This window comes from Rhipicephalus microplus, chromosome 7 (genome assembly GCF_043290135.1).
Source record: "Rhipicephalus microplus isolate Deutch F79 chromosome 7, USDA_Rmic, whole genome shotgun sequence".
NCBI lineage: Eukaryota > Metazoa > Arthropoda > Arachnida > Ixodida > Ixodidae > Rhipicephalus > Rhipicephalus microplus.
Window position 1 is genome coordinate 37,853,630 of NC_134706.1, and position 17,028 is coordinate 37,870,657.

A 17,028-nucleotide genomic window follows, 5' to 3' on the forward strand; every position below is an offset into this window, starting at 1 on the left:
ATCAAACCTATCTCTCTCATTACCGCAGATGTCCACCAATCTCTGCAAATCTTCCTTGTTGTCGGCCATTAGCACTATATAATCTGCGTACATCAATGCTGGTAATGCCTGTTCAATGAGTTTTTCATGTTTGATGAAAGAGAGGTTGAAGCCCAGTCCCCTTCCCTCTAATTTGGCATCTAATCCTTGTAGGTACATTATGAATAATAAAGGTGACAGGGGACACCCCTGCCTAAGCACCCGTTTTACCTCTGCAGGCTTAGATACCTGTTTTTCCCACTTTATAAATACCTTGTTACTTTTATAGATATCCTTCAAAAGATTAGTGACTACACCTTCCACGCCTAGTGTGTCCAGTATTCCCCACAATTCCTCTTGAACCACGCTATCGTACGCTCCCTTGATATCCAAAAATGCTAGCCACAGGGGCCTGTGTTCCTTTTCTGCTATTTCGATGCACTGCGTCAGTGAAAACAGATTGTCTTCCAACCTCCTGTGTTTCCGAAACCCATTCTGCAGTTCCCCCAGCACCTCCTCACCCTCTATCCATGTCTGCAGTATTTCCTTAACAATCTGCATCGCCAGCCTGTAGACCACTAATGTCACTGTTATAGGACGGTAGTTGTTTATGTCAGCTTTGTCCCCCTTTCCTTTATAGATCAAGCTCATCCTGCTAAGTTTCCATCCATCGGGAACTTCACCATCGATTATTATTTTGCTCACTGCCTCTCTCAAAGCCTGCTTAGACTTCGGACCTAATGTCTTTATCAGCCTAATTGGAATGCCATCTGGGCCTGTTGACGTACTACTAGGAACCCTTTTCTCCGCCCTTTCCCACTCTCGTTGTGAAAATGAAGCTATTGCACCACTTGATTCGTCCTTGTCTATTGTGGTGCATAAAGTACTTCTTAGTTGAAATTTTTTTGTCCCCCTTGTTCTCATATATTCAATAGCTTCGTCCCCTTCTAGCCTAGCACCTTGGGCTGTAGTTATGAAACTCTGCTCTAGGCTCGTCTCATTTCTTAGGGAGTTTAGATGGTTCCAAAATTTCGCAGCTGCCTTTCTATCTTTTTTATGTAGTTCTGCCAGCCACTGAGCCCCCTTTCTTCTAACCTTTTCATTGATCAGAAAGGATGCAGCCCTTCTACAGCTTAGAAAGGTTTCCCATTTTCTTTCAACATCATCTGTCGGTTCACCCCGCTGCTTAGCATGTCTGTGTTCCCTAGAGGCTTCCTGAAGCTTTGTTATGGCTCTCTTATTTTCCTCATCCCACCAACTTCTGGGTTTGTGTCTTCTTTTCCGGGGTGACTTGTCACGCGTCTTAGCAAGCCCTAGCTCAAAGAGTCTAATTAGATTCGTGTATGCCCACACTGTCTGATTTTCCACCGTGATTACCTTCTCAATTTGTTTAGTGGCTATTTCAATCTGCCTTTCTGGATAAAAATTTTTCTGTAGTTGCTCATCTTGTCTCCTTCCCACTTTCACTGCTCTTCCAAAACTTAGCTTGATACGTTTGTGATCACTACCCCGACTTCTGGAGCTACCTTCATCTATGTGCATTCCCCTGAGCTTATCATACATGATTCACATAAAAGACAGCGCCAATAACGAGAGACAAGAAAAAGAAGGAGACAGACAGCGGCACTGATCGTTAGCTACTTTCATTTCTAGTACATTGGGCTCTTTTAATTGTTTCTCAGTGCCGCTGTCTGTCTCCTTCTTTTTCTTGTCTCTCGTTATTGGCGCTGTTTTTCATGTGAATCATGTCGTACCAACTCGCCCAAGCAACCACGTTAGCTATTATCATACATCCTATGTGACATCAGTGCATAATCTATCGTCGACTGCAGCCTTCCTACCTCCCATGTTATTTGCTCTTCACACTTCTCGGTACTGTTGCAAATGATCAAATCAAGCCTTTCACACATATTCATGATCATTTTGCCTGTCGGGTCGGTATACCCACATATATCTTTTATGTGCGCATTCATGTCTTCTAGTATAATTATCTCGCACTCTCTTCCTAACTCCTGAATGTCCTTTCATATACACTCTACGATTGCCTGGTTTTCCTCTCTGGCCTTTGCTCCCGTCCACAAGTACACGAAACCAAGAAGTGTCATTTGACCTGCCACTTTCCCTTTTAGCCATAAATGTTCCTTGCACTCCTGCTTGACCCTTTGCCAGACTGTACTTTTATGAATGAATGCCCCAATACCACCCCCTTTCTGCTGCCTTCTGTTCTATTACAATATTCCCACGCGTAGTCCGGATTGTTCGGAGGTTGTTCCATGTCCCTGAGATGTGTTTCCACGAAACCGTATACCATCGGCCTCTCTTCCCTTAGCTTTTCTTCTATCTCTTACCACTTCAGCTTGTTCCTACCACCCGGCATGTTCCTACCACCCTATGTCTGAATTGGCTCAGCGCTCATGGCTACGTCTATTTATGCCTCGGACTCTACCTATCTTAGCTATTGGTGCCACTTTGGAATCATATCTGTCCATACCACCTGTCGAAGAGTCTCCCTGGTTGTTTTCCTCGTTACTAGCTATCTTGCACCCCGAAGGACTCACTTGCCCCCCAAAAAAGCTAGTGCGTGTCCTGCAAGTCGCCAACCCACCTTATGACCTAGCCTCCCATCGAAGTGAATTCTGTCTCGTTGAAAACCACCCCACCTATGCACCTCTCTGTTTATTTCCACCACCTCAAAGACTTTCTCTCGATTCATCCGCCATATCTCTTGGTTTGCGTTGACAACCGCTCTTTGCACGTTTCTGTTACGCACCGGTACCTCCGGTATCTTGCATATCACTACCTGTACCTTAGGAGAAGTGGCGTGCATGTCATCGACGCCTTTCGCCAGTGTGGTTGCTAGTCCTGCTGTATCTTCAGTTAAGACGTCGTTTAAACCGCCTGAAATTATCACGAGGTTTCGTCTATCAGCTGTAGTTTTGAGTTTTGCGCTCGCTTGCCTCATGACTGCTTCAAGCTTGCGTCCTGGGAACGCCCCTACTGCAACCCTCTTGTAACCTCTCACCCTCTTTTTGATGGCTTCTGTGCATCGATTTAAATTCGAGTCCCCGGCGATTATCACATGCTGTGACTTTTCAGCTGGAGCGTCCTGCAGCTGGGGGCTACTTGCACTTGTGACGCCGGCTGCTTTGTCCTCTCCCAGCCCCGCCACTACCTCGCTGAAGTTGGGCCTTGCGACAATTGAACCGGCTGAACGTGTTTTTTCCAAACTTGCTTGCTCTTCCTTCTTCACCGTTCTGGTTGCCGGTTCCCTACTGTTGTCTCCGTAGGCCGCTTCTTTGTTCAGCTTCGCTAGTGCTTCCTCGGCGGACTTCAGTCTTTCTCCCATTGCCCTCGTTTTCTCTTGCTCTGTCACCAACGCAGTCTCGAGCTCGGCGATTCTCATCAGCAGTTCACTCTGGGCAACCATCATTTTCTCCATTTTTTCCTCGACCTCACATTGCCTACACTTCGCGTCAGCCTCTTCTCCATCCGATTCTGCGCTTGGGTCCACTTTCAAACCCCCTCCACATCCTGAACACTTTACAGTCTTTTAACCATGTCTTTCTTACACCGATTGTTCCTATACTCGATAATTACTAAACTCGAGCCCTGCACTACGAAAAAAAGAAAGTCTAAGCTCTACTACAAAAATTTGCGTGTTCAATGTACGCGCACCTTCCCCACGGGGTGGCAAAAAAAAACAAAAAAATTCAAACACACACACCCACACTAACTAATAAATACCTGGTGACTGGCCCCCGAAAAAGCCGTACCATAAATTAAGTGCTACGAAGATTTCAACCGTTGCCTTATAATTATAAGGACAAGCTCAAAACATGCAAAAACACTTATCTGCGCAGTCGATCCGGAGCGCTCAAAAAACACGTCCATCCACCGTGACAGCCCGAACCGAATACGATACGATACTCATTCAATACGGTACTGCCACCTACCAGTGGCTCTGCGTTGTGCACAATGTTTCGTTTCCCGTCATTACAGCCAGATGGCGTCTATACCTCATGCAGCGTAATAACGCAGCGCCTCCGCATTCAATCGTCTATCGAGGACATTTGCAACGAAGCACACAAAATTGCCGCCAGTTTTTTTTGTCGTTTAATATGTAGTAATGCATGAAAACATTTCTTATAACAAAAACGCTTGTTTACCTATTACCACAAACTCTAACTCACCCATTCCATTATTTATTCCCGATCCACTGCTGTCGAAACTACACACACCATCGAACGAAACGAGTTAGACGTTTGGCATACGCACTTGCCGACAAGTGTACTTTGCAGCGGGTGTCACTAAGCACTCCCATCTGACAACGTGCGAATGACACTAGAGTGCACTCGAGTTACCCCGTACGACAGGGGTCTCAAGTGGGCTGCTGCCGGCTGAGCTACATATTTAACCGTCTACTAGGAGCATTTAAAAGCACCCTTCATCGCAGATACGAAGCAGCCTTAGTTTTTTTTTTCTTTTTTCGACAAAAATCTCTAAAACAATTTTTTTTGTCAAATGGAGCGAATGAGCGGCATATTTGTTGTCTTCGTTTCTCTATGGCGATTGGTTCCGCAGCAGCGTCTTGCATTATACGTACTTTAACTTGAGCTTCATAAGGCTTATACGTAGAAGGATAAGTGAGTTCCACGGAGTGCACGAAGAAGTCTCCAGCCTTCAAGGCACCGCCTACTGTGAGCTGGTACCACTTCCAGTCATTAGATGCGCAACTCGTGTCAGCACACGTCATTACAGTTCCGAAAGATGTTGATCCGTCATGGCCCATTCTGAGGCCCACGGTTTCGTCGTCGGGGACGATCAATCCAACGCTATACCTGCAGACAAACAAATGAGAAACGACGAAAATAAGGCTGTGCACATTATTATTCATGACGTTCTTTTGGAAGGCACAAGTTATTCCCCCCCCCCCCACCCCCGTCACATGGACACTACACAAGAGGAACTCCGTACCTGCCACGTTCGCAGACAACCACTTGCCGAAAGCAGAAGCAGCTTTCCGCTGAACAGTTGCATTGTATATTAACTAACACCTTGCAAATCATCTTGTCCCGTTGGCTAGGAGCGATCGCCGCATGCGAAAAGTATCCGGTGCCTCACTTGCAAAACCGATTACGCGTTTGTAAGCCACGTCCACAACGGTACATAAGTGCTGACTGTGCTCGGCCGCCGAGTTCAAAGGTCGCATGCAGCTTCGATCCCGGCCGAGGAGTTACCATTTCAATGTAGGCGACGTTGTAGAGGCCTATTCACTGTATATGTTAGCGCACGTTAAAGAGCACCAGATGCTCAAAACTTCCGCAGTCCTCCGCTACGACGCCCCTTCGTCTCTTATAATCGTATCGTGATTTTGTGAGATATAAATTAGCATATTGCTGTTGATTTTGATTGATTTGATATGTGGGGATTAACGTCCCAAAACCACCACATGATTACGAGAGACGCCGTAGCGGAGGGCCCCGGAAATTTCGACCACCTGGGGTTCTTTGACGTGCACCCAAATCAGAGCACACGGGCCTACAACATTTCCGCCTCCATCGAAAATGCAGCCGCCGCAGCCGGGATGCGAACCCGCGACCTGCGGGTCAGCAGCCGAGTACCTTAGCCACTAGACCACCACGGCGGGGCAGCATATTGCTGTTATTATTATTATTATTATTATTATTATTATTATTATTATTATTATTATTATTATTATTATTATTACAAAAATGATCCGTGAAAGCGAAAATAATGTTTGCGACTTTTTTACAGTGATTTGGAGCTTTGCGTACGATGATGCCGAAATTGAATAGCAAACGCTTCTAACGCATACTGCAATTTATGCTACCATCGTTTTAGCTAGCGTTATGCTGGCGTCGATGACCGAAAGCAGCCGAGACTGTCCATAATAATTGCTATCTCAGTAGTATCTTGCGTCAGTTTGAAATGCCCGCCAACATACCCGCGAAGAAACGAGCACCCCACAGTTGGGCAGTGCCCGAGACGTGTGTTCAAGCTTCGGTCACGCTGGACGCGCTATTTTCGTATAGGAAGACCCAGGCATCGTGAAGAATGAATGGATGTAGTATCTTTGAGCGTTTCCTCCTAGAAAAAAAAAACAAAAAAAAACATTCCTGACCAAAGCAGTCAAAACCACCTCGAGGCCTGCCCGACAACCTATAGCAAGAGGGGTGATGAGCAATAGTTCTCGCCGGGTGCCCGCAAACATGGAGTTTCTCACCAATACCTAGAGAGAAGTGTGGCGCCACCGTCTATGCGAATTTCTTAAGAAGCGATGTTGGAGCGCTGCAACAGTGGCTGCAATCTGTAGCGCTGGGAATGACGGTTTATGTGTCTGCGAGGCTTGTGTTGGCTGGTGTTGGGCGAGGCTTCGGCTCAAAGGTGAATACGACTGCGTAAATAAAGCTTCTGTAAAACAAAACGTTTATAAACGGATATCATTCACGCGTATTACGTTCTAAAATAGAAGTCCACTCACCTTGACGGCACAACCAAACGCCGAAGTGAAGAAACAGACGACATAAACGTGGCGAAACGAACGCTCGCTTTGTCGTCTGCTGCCAAGTTTAGCGGCCGTTGGTTACTTCTTACGCTTCGTTAAATCGTACATCAACGTAGAAGGTTATAGTGTTAAATACAACGCGTTTCTGTGCAATGACAAAAATAGCTTAATGCGTGCTCTTTCAGTAACAAATCAATCGATTTAACGTGAAGCCAGACGCGTCTTCGAGGTATACAAATCCGAGTCAAGCTCAAAGCTCACGTATCCCGTCAGTCCCTTGCATCCAGCAGCTCACAAGCACCAGATTTCCCTCTAGGTATGATTGTGAGAAACTCTATGCCCGCAAACGCTTTTCGACGCCAACAACTAGCCCCGAGAACGAACACTGGCGTCGCTGCGGTCGCGGCGATGTGACGTCACGGCAAGGACTCGCCTTCTCCGCCGCCGCTTGTCAACTTTTTCTGCGCCCGCCACGAACCCACTATTTAGCGGTACGTTAGCGATTACTCCTCAATTGCGTGACGCAAATCTCTCAAGATACAAAGTGAAAGGTTTCATAACCAGTGAAAGTTATCAAGGCTGTAAAAAGTATTCATAATTCAGCTTTGGATGTGCAGACTCCCGTCCGAACAGAAGATTTAATGTGAAAAAAGTTGTCTTCGTTGCGTAGGCCAAGGAATGGGTTAAAAGGAAATGTTCTAAATGGTACTAACGTGATTGAAAGTACGCATAGACTCCGGGATGAAAAAAAAATATGTGTGCCGAACTATCAAAAATGAAGTTAGGATGTTTCCAGCTCGCTAAACGCATGCTGCTTTACCGTGAAAGTAACGCCTGCATCTGCGAATAATCTAAATGATTTGAAAGCATCGCGTTTTCTTCAGCAGGAGACTTTACGTGAAGCTGACTATCACGAGCACGAACTTCCCATATTGGGAAAATAAACAAAATTGTACGGCCACACCCACCGATTTCGCAAATATTGGGATATGTCCGTTTACTCGGATCACATAAGTGCATACTTCTTCTGAACAGTCGCCAGGGTTTATGTAGTAGTACGCCCCGATTCACGTGAAATGCTGGGGTGATCTATCACCGCGTCACAGACAGTATCGTTAACATTGGGAGCACCAGTTATAGCAATGATTCCAACACAAGCGCCAGGAAGTCGAAATAAACGTTTTCGGTGGCGCAGTCATCGACGTGGCGCAGTCATCACCAGTTAACCTCCCGCAGGTGCATTCATCGTTAATTTGTACGCTATGCCATGCGTAATTACCTGGTCCGCTTTAGATAGCACAAAATTTGTTGTTCTTAAAGGTCCCTGCGACACAATTTGAGCGTGACTTTTTATCGGTTCTTCTGGTGCTGTGTAGTGCACCGATATCGTAACGCAAGTGGCAACGCCGCAATCGAAACTGTTATAGCTTTAATTCACAGGGCAAACTACCCTAATTTCATACAGTGGCGACACGCATCGGCTATTTTAGTTATGGGAAGTGACGTAATATTATGTGACTGTCACAGGTCCCGTTAATTAGGGAGGCGATCGCCGGGCTAATTCCAAGGGCCGAAGTATCGGCCTCCCGAACCGCACCACGAAAGCGTGGACACTTTAGAATTCGTCCTTTTTGGCACCAGTCAAACAACGTACTACACAGTACAATCAGCCACACTCGAAACAACGGACACAGACAACAATACGCACTACAATGCAGTCGCATGCATTGAACAACCAAGACACTTAAAGACTAAAGAGATAGAAAACCTATTCAGTCCAAAGTTCTTGGAACAAAAGTCTGGATGATACTCTTCCGAGAATCACTCACTCAAAGTCTAGCGTTGTTGTCGTTCCACTGCCCTCGAAGTTTCTCTTCCAGGAAACCTCGCCGAAGTTTCTCTTCCAGGAAACCTCGCGTCTTCAATTTGGCCACTCTCCAAGCTTCAAACTTCTTTGCCGGAAACACGCAGGCTTCACACACGCAGCTGTTGCCACGCGTCTTCGCTCGATAGCGGTAAACACACACTCTTGCCTGTAGCTCGAGTCGTCACCCCTCAGGTGGAAATCATCTTCTTCTCCCGCTTTGTCTCTACGGACAAAACCTTCGCCGACTACACAGCGGTATACCCTACGCGCTCTGGCGCTATCTTCCGTCTTCTCCTGATCTTTCGTCTCGGCTGCTCGATTAAATACCTTCCGCGCAAGATTCCAGAAAGTTCTCATCATTTCGTCGACGCGATGCGCAGCGAAGGCTGGGGGAAAGGTCGAGAGTATACGAGGGCCGTCCGCGACGGATGACTCAACCCGGTATCACCACGCCCCTTTCCATCTAGAAATTTCGAGTGCTTGCTCGGCCGCCGATGTGGGGTGAGGAGGTTCGTCGGCCGACCCACGCTTCTGAGGGAGAGAGTCCCGCGCCCGGGGAGCCTTTAGATGTTTGTTTTCTTTCCTTTTTTTTTATCGTTGACTTCGCGGCGTCACTCCGGCGTTTCCTCTCGAGAAGTTGGCGGCGCGCCCTTTTTGAGCGCTCGTTTTGTGACAGTGACGTGACGACGAAGGCCGTTCGCTTTCGATTGGCTAGACGCGACAAGTAACGTGCAATATTTATTAGGTGGTAACTAGGTCATACGGGCGAATGCTAAAAGCAGTAAAAAAACTTTTTTAATACTTTCTTGGAAAGAAAGAATTTCTGCTCCTAAATGATGTATTTAGGAAACAGCGAGCACGACTCTTACTTTTTGGGACTACGCGAGTTTTGCGCCGCCTCCGACAGATGGCACGACCACGACAGATGTCCATATATAGAAACCAGCGGCAACAAAAACGGAAAGGGGTAATTCTAGACGCCTAAAGCACCACAGGAAGAATTAATCACAGAGAGAGAGCGTCAACTCACAACTGATTTATTTGCAGGAGAAACGCAGGAAATATATAGCCGCACACGCATGTGCAGAGACACTACTTCACCTAGTCACATGACCACAGACATCAACTGAGGGCGTTCAACCGGCATATCTAATCAAGCAACGAAGCGCAAAAATCAAACTCAGACTTGCGCAAGACGACTGACGTGTCACTTGTACACAAGTCACCTTTTTTCTTTATCCAGAACGCTTCCATTATTTCACGGGCCAGAGCATCTGGGATATGCCGGTTGAACGTCCTCAGTTTATGTCTGTAGTCATGTGACTAGGTGAAGTAGTGTGCTCTGCACATGCGTGTGCGGCTATATATTTCCTGCGTTTCTCCTGCAAATAAATCAGTTGCGAGTTGACGCTCTTTCTCTGTGATTATTTCTTCCTGTGGTGCTTTAGACGTCTCGAATTACCCCTCAGAATGACGAACCAACTAGCCCAACAACAAGTACTTCTAAAAAAAAACGGAGAGTCCTATCGATGCCACCAGACCAAAATGCCTGTCGAAGAACGGGGGAACGATGCTGAGCGCCTTGCACACCAAGATCCTCTGCCTCGGCGAGACGATGCGGCCCGTCGGTGAGTTAACGACAACCGAAACGAGCGCTTCCCGGGAGCTTCGGCAGAATTTCAGCGAGAGTTGGTCGGGTATGCACTTGCGTGCTCGCGTGGTCAGTGTGGTCGTCCGTGACGCCACTGTGCGGCAGCGATGATTAGCGATGGCCCAACAGTGTGCGTCGTCGTACTGTCCCGAGAAATTGCTGGTGTGCGGGATGTGTCGGCACTCAAGCTCGATCAAAGGAGCTGTGCCCCGGTTCGCCACCACCCGTACGTCCCGCGGTGCATATTAAAGCATCTCACAAAAAGAAATGTATTCCAGCAAAGACTGGCGTCGTCACGTTTTTTTTTTCTTTGTGAGCATGCGTCGCTTGACCAAAGGCAGTGGCCAATGCTGGTATTGCCGAGGAGCAACTGGTGGCGTTCCAAGAGAAATGGCGATGTCAGGAAAACATGGTTTTTGTGATGCTACAAAACTAACTATACTTCGCTGGTTTTTCATCTTTACATTGTGGAAGGGTACCAAATTTTTCGGGGACGGTTCACAATTTTTTTTTCAAATAAGGACGGCAGGGGAGACGGGGTGGGGGTGGAACTCTTGAAGCCTCCAACCGATAAGTCGCAGGCCCAAGGACGCTAAAAAAACATGACAGTGGGCTGATGCATTAAACGTGAGTAACGTTTCTTGCCCAAACTTTACACACAAAAGTAACCAAGACAGCGACGAAAGACGCACAAAAGACGATGACGCTAGAAAGTCACGCACATAAACGGTCTCTCGAAAGTGGTATAAGTGGTCTGGAGTTTCATATGCGCACAACAGCGATTTATCCGCAACATTTTCGCAAGCAGACAAGGGGACACTTGTGCCATGCGTGGTGATCGTGGTCTCGGTCACACATAATGATATCTCTCTCGCATTTCTTGTGTATACTTACGCTGGATTATCTATGATGGCCTGCATCAAAAATGCGTATGTCATCTTTCCTGACGGGATCTTCTCGAAGTTGTCAATAACAGTGCTGTAAACCCAGGTTGTTGTGTCGTCTAGCTGCGCAGCCTAGAGAAAAAAAAAGAATAGAGAACAAAGACGTAATGTCAACGCATGTTATTATTGCGACGCAATTACATGGGCATTCTCGGCGGGCTTTTGCCGTTGGCGGCGCCATTTACATTACCGTCATTTCCCGTATGAAAAGTCCAAATTTATTACATCAGCAAGTGCACTGTTAAGTTCTACCCTCGAGCAAAAGCTTGAGAGCACACACGACGAAAGCATCTGAAGCAGAGATGACCGGCGTCTCAATCGCAACGAGGGCTTGTGCGATAACATCACCCCCTGTGCGAGGCCTGCCGTCGATCACGGATCAATTAGAGAAAAATACACGCCACCCGTCTTTCATAAGAAGCATTGAGGGGCCCCAAGGAAGGAGGGGGTGGAGCTGCGTCGCCCAAAAGGCACCGGCGCTATCTCAGCAGGAATGATCGTCGGCCGAATTTTCTCTCGAGGGTAGCAAACCAGTGTTGCATCGCGGTGGGGGAAGGGGGAAACATTTGTGAAACGGGGGAGGAGCAAGTGCCCTTTTTGCACCTCACTTCTGACGGCTATGTCAGCGGGCATAAAGACATGGCTCATAAACTTGATATGTCCTCATTGCTCGCTTCCCGTTTAGAAAACTGGCCGCGCGAAAGCAGCTTCAGCCCCCGAGTGGCCGTAATTTGTTAAGGGGACCGAGATCTGGGCCCATTGTGTTGTTAGATTCTGGTATAAAGGAAGGGCCTGTAAAATATATCGACATATACCGGCGTCGTTTTCTCGTTGTCAGTATAGGCTTTATATCTTTGAACGTGTGTAAAACCAACATAAAAAAAATTGGGGGACCCTTAAGCTTCGCATTTAAGAGTTGAACGCAATAGCGAAATCCGGCCCCTAGTGCACTCTTCAACCGCTACGTGCATACTTATTCATATGTTTTGTTACATACAGACGCACGCACACAAACACGCATACAGTAGATTGGCACGCTATTACCGCCGAATGGGTTCGTTTTCGTCATGACACCTGTCGAACAAAATGCGTTAAAGGGGCCCTGAAACACTTTTTCAAGTAACAATGAAATGAATTCACTAAAAGAGCTTATTGCCTCACGAATTCAACGCCGCGAAAATTTCAGGAATCCGTCCAGTGCGATTGGAGTTAGAAAGGTTTGTCATATGCTGCAATTACATTATCTCTTCTCTCGCTCCAACGAAAGCGCTGAAGCTAACCAGGGGGTGGTGGCAGGGCCAAGAAACTACCACGCCTTGTGACCTTGAGCATTTTTTGTTTTTCTAATGCGCGGCTTTCTCTGTGTGATCGCGCGCTCGCGTGGACAAGTAGCGGCCCCCCGCGGCTATCTCGGTAACTTGATTTTTTAGTCACAGACGCACCGGTGATTTTTCGCTCACAACCAACGCGGCCGACGGTGGCGGCGGGTTTTCTGCGGCACGAGCTCTTTAACGCTAACGCGTTAAAACTGGTATGCCACGGGGTCAGCGACAAGAGCCTTGCAGCAAAATTATGAAGTCGATTATTTAGCTGTACATCGTTTGTTCGTCGGATGCTGCCATGCGCGCCATACTTAGTTCTCAATATTCAGAGTCTTTATATTATTATCTATCCCCACGTAATCTACTCTGTGCAGTTTACAAAGTAAAAGGAGTTGGACGGTGATTAGCAGCGCTGCATTCGCGGCCAGTGGCTCGAGTCGAGGCGTAGCACTTGTGCACTGAGGGCAAACATACGCAGGTAAACCACCCCGCTAAAGCACGAACAGCTCTTGTATACATTGTTTGCAGCGTGCGTTGTCACGTGTACATACTATATAATCGCCGCAGATAGAAAGTGTCTCATGACGAATGTTTCCCGGCGCTCTCATCCCTACTCTTCGCTGATTAGACACTGAACAGTAAGCTTTTCCTTGAGATTAGTAAAGAGGTATACAATACAAATTGATGGTCGGTCTTTCAAAACAAGTGTTTTGTTCCTCTAAGCGAGCTGGGACTTTAAAGAGTTAGCTGGTATACTTAATTCGTACAACATTACTATTTGTTGCTATCGCATTCATCACTTCTCCCTTATAATAAAGTGTTTTTTAGTTTATCTTAAGCAACGCCACGTCGTCAACATCCGTGCACGCTCCTTTTGAGAAAATATCAAAAATTTGTGTTAGTCTGACAGAGAGAAAATATGATACAGTATACATCTGCAAGGCTATAAAGGAAGCAACAAATGTTGTGATGCCGCAATTGAAATACTAGCGAAGTCGAAAACAAGGCACGCCATTTCTTCTTGTGGATATCACTGAAGAGTGCCGCTACCTTCGAACATGAGATATCACTGGACCTCACAACGCCATAAAACTATAGGCAGTGCAAATAAGATGGTGAAACAACTTTGCAGTTAACAAGTTTAACAAAAAATACTTACGTCTAGATAGACGTGCACACCCGGTGCTTTTCGCAGTGCCGATATCGCAGTCATAACAACGGGGTCAAAGATTTGCGGCTGATTGTATGAGGACATCATGAGTGCCTGCGCGAAGTTCCGCTTATAAGGCTCCCGAACGGTGGTCGCTGCGATTTCCGCGGGGAGACGACTGGAGCAGCGTATGCCTCGATTTCAAGACCCACGCAACGGCGCGATCGAATAACGGATGATGCGAACGAGGTTTTCTGAGCTGAGTGTTGGGGGAGGGTGTGAAACAACGCCGGCCTGGTGCTGAAAGGCGAGTGTGGCCCAAGCCGCTCGAGTTCCCCTGAATAAATAGAGGCGTGGAACATTCCGGACCTTCTCTTCCCTTTCCACAGGTGCACGTCACTTCCGCCCGCCTCGGCGCCGCGGTAGCGCATGCTAAAAGCGAGCAGTGCTTTGGATTCAAGTGCACGAGATAGCCAACTGGTGAGACTGAAAATCTGGTCGCACATCGGAAATGGTGGTCATGAGTTTGTTTCTCGAGCGTCGCGGCACTGCTGACAAACGCGGTTTCCTCTAGCAGGATTTGATAAGGATTATTGCTAAAATCGATAACCGGTTCGCCAATCACGCTACCCATATTTGTCGCCGCTGATTGTAGTCGTGGCAGCACTGCACACATTTATGATTCGCGGTGGAGGAGGATGTAAATGGGCTGAAGGGTACGCCATTACTGCCAGAAGTTGAATGCGATTTACGGTTTCTGGTTTCTCTGCGAGCCGGAATCGAAGGTTCCAGAAGGAATCTTTCCGTGCGAATGGCGTCTTGCTTTTGGGTAACCAAGCATTCTAGCTAACAACGAGAAATATTTAAAATCTAAAAAAATGTGAACAAGAAATCAATTTTTTTTAACTTTCAAAGCGTCACGGATAAAGCTTAGCCAGCAATTTTTGGAACAGCAATGACGAAACGGGATGTGGGATTATTGGCACTGTTAGCGCGTGCAGTTGAATATTACCACGTGGTCTCGGCGTGGAGGGAAATATCGGCGCTCCTTTTTTGTTCTACTGTAGCCTTTAGTTCTCATCTTAAGGCTGCACCTTGTTCATAAATTAAACTTTGCAGATATAGTTACCATTAAGTAGCTCCTAGAAATGCTGCCACATGTTCTTACAAAGCTCGCTTATATAGCGATCACTCTCCATGATAGCGGCGAACAACCAATTGATATATAATATGCGAATTACGTTTCAGTTAATTAATACTAATTCAACCTGTAAAAACTAGATGCATATGTTATGTAAAAAGAGGTTCCAAAGTAAATCTTCTGCAGCGGTACATTTGCCTTAAAAGTACTTATACACATCGTGTAGTCTCGAAGCATGCAGCACCGTCTGGCTCTTCTGCAATGGCGTAGTGGGTTGACGCACTGTAAGGGAAGCGGTCGTGCCGCAGGTTGGCAGTTCAATATTTCTCTTTTGTAATATTTACCATTTTTAAGGCAATGCGTCAAAGTTATTTGACGCAAAAGCTCTATTTAATTAACGCAATAGCGCTAAAGTTAATTGACGCAAAAGCTCAAGTTAATTGACGCAATAGCGCTATTTTATTACTGAAAACAACCGTTCAAACAACATGCCACCCTTTAATTCATGAGCTTTAACGTCGTAGAAGTCATGATTTTATTTGGGGGCGACAATTCTTTTGCAGAATTTTAATGTGTTTTAGGCTTAACACACATACGAAGTTTTTTCTAGAAGGTTCTGTTCCAGGAACGCCAAAGCAATGACGAATCTCGCACAAGTAGGGTATTTCGTACGGGTTGTCCTCTTACCGCACGAATAACGTAAATTGCATTCACCTGCCAAGAGAATATCTGCCAGGTGCGGGACGGGTTGCCGTTAATTTCCGGCTCTACTGCGTGCTTGCTGTTGAAGATGAATACGGCAAGCCACTCAAGCGACGGCAATAAAGATGGGAGCAGATTTCTCCAGAAGCAATGGCGCCTCTCTTAATATGAACGAACTTCTAACCATCCACGATCTGCACCTTCACCCGCTCGCAAAAAAAAAAAAAAACAGGAGTGTAGGGTCAAGTAGTGCCACTATGGCTATGGTAGCACCATTTATGGCGCCACCATGTTGGTGGAGTCGCTAACTGTGCAGCATGACAGTTAGCGACTCCACCACTCTTTATCAAGAAAGAAAGAAAGAAAAAAAGTAAGTAAGAAAGAACAAATAATTGCAGACTTATGAGTGCTTTACTGAAAAACGTATCACATACTTGTATAGCCACAGCAAGAAATGCAAGTCATTGTCAACTAATAACAGTGCAACTAAAAGCAATGACATAGCAGCAGCCGAGTACCTTAGCTACTAGATAATCACGTGGTTTAAAGCTGGTCGCCGACTACACAAGGCGTAGAAAAAATAGGAAAGGTTTCATGCGCTAAGTACGCACTACAGACAGGATATCGCTATCCCATTCAACTCTTGAAGGGACTGTCTACCGTTCGCGAAATTATATCTGACTACGGCGTAAATGAGAAGATCGTTCACAACATCGGCGGCAATGAGCATGCTTTCGTCCCATAAATAAGTAAATTTATTTGATGTTGAAAGTCGGTAAAAATTACCGCAGCGTCACCCAACAGCGATCATGTGGTCAACCTTCTGGTAGGACAAGGAATCCTCGCAGGTATACTTATTTTGCTTAAAAACAAACATGTATAACTCGGTACTGCATTTTATGCACTTGGGACACCTCTAGGTAGTACCAGAGACTAATTTTTGCTTTCTTCTTGTCTCGCGCATTCCAATAGGCGCCCGGTGGTGCTGCGCTGCTGGTGGTTTGTTGGCTTGCCTGCCTGCAAACGGCAAAGAAATGGAGCACGGCGTCCGCCGCAGCCCATAAGAACAACAAAAAGGTGTGTGCGTGCCTCTAATGACCACTAAGATATTTGTTTTATCAATAAACAAAACTTGATGAGGCCTGTAAAAACCGCACGCGGTTTCAGTTTTCGACTTTCATCGGCAGTACAACTGTCCTAGCCTCCACTGACCAGTGTTGTGGGCATTATTCCTACCGATGGAAGCAGACCGAACGCAGATGGAAAAGTTATGTTTTCAGAACTTTTCACGCACTTTCCGGGGAAACCGCTACAAGATTAGACGCTTCATATGGTACGCTTTTTATTGCGACACAGAACAGAAATGCAGTGAAGTACGGTAACTGTCTCTATAAAGGCGAAGTTCTATGGCCCCCTAATTTTCATAAAACATCCGGATTGTCTTAACAAAACCTTGTATTTACGTTGCAGCTCCTGACGGACCCGTTGTTGCGGAGCAGGAACTCCTTATCCAGGGTCGCGATTTTGGGTGTGTTCCGTGGACTCCCCGCTTCGGCATCCACTGACTGGCTGGAGCTCGGCGAGCATCGCACCCCGTCAAGTCCATCGTCCGAAACGTTATTTTAACGTCACTAAGTCCTCAAAACTCTCGACAGAAATGAGAGGGACGGAATGCGTTTCACGGCAGCAAGTACTGTCCCAAGAGAT

General features: G+C 46.6%; 1 protein-coding gene across 2 annotated transcripts; it reads right to left on the reverse strand.

Annotated features, from left to right (window-relative positions):
* Window positions 1-4,108: 4,108 nt before the first annotated feature.
* LOC142767425 (uncharacterized) lies at window positions 4,109-13,777 on the reverse strand. Of its 2 annotated transcripts, none has more exons than XR_012884868.1 (3): window positions 13,488-13,777; window positions 10,957-11,078; window positions 4,109-4,856 (listed from the first exon to the last, which is right to left on the reverse strand). XR_012884868.1 is itself a non-coding variant. In XM_075869062.1 (3 exons), exons 1-3 carry the CDS (start codon window positions 13,584-13,586, stop codon window positions 6,033-6,035), a joined length of 315 nt encoding a protein of 104 aa, XP_075725177.1. In that variant the 5' UTR covers window positions 13,587-13,777; the 3' UTR covers window positions 5,944-6,032. The 2 variants fall into 2 exon arrangements, 1 of the variants encoding a protein (XP_075725177.1); XM_075869062.1 differs by lacking the exon at window positions 4,109-4,856 and adding an exon at window positions 5,944-6,126.
* Window positions 13,778-17,028: the final 3,251 nt, after the last annotated feature.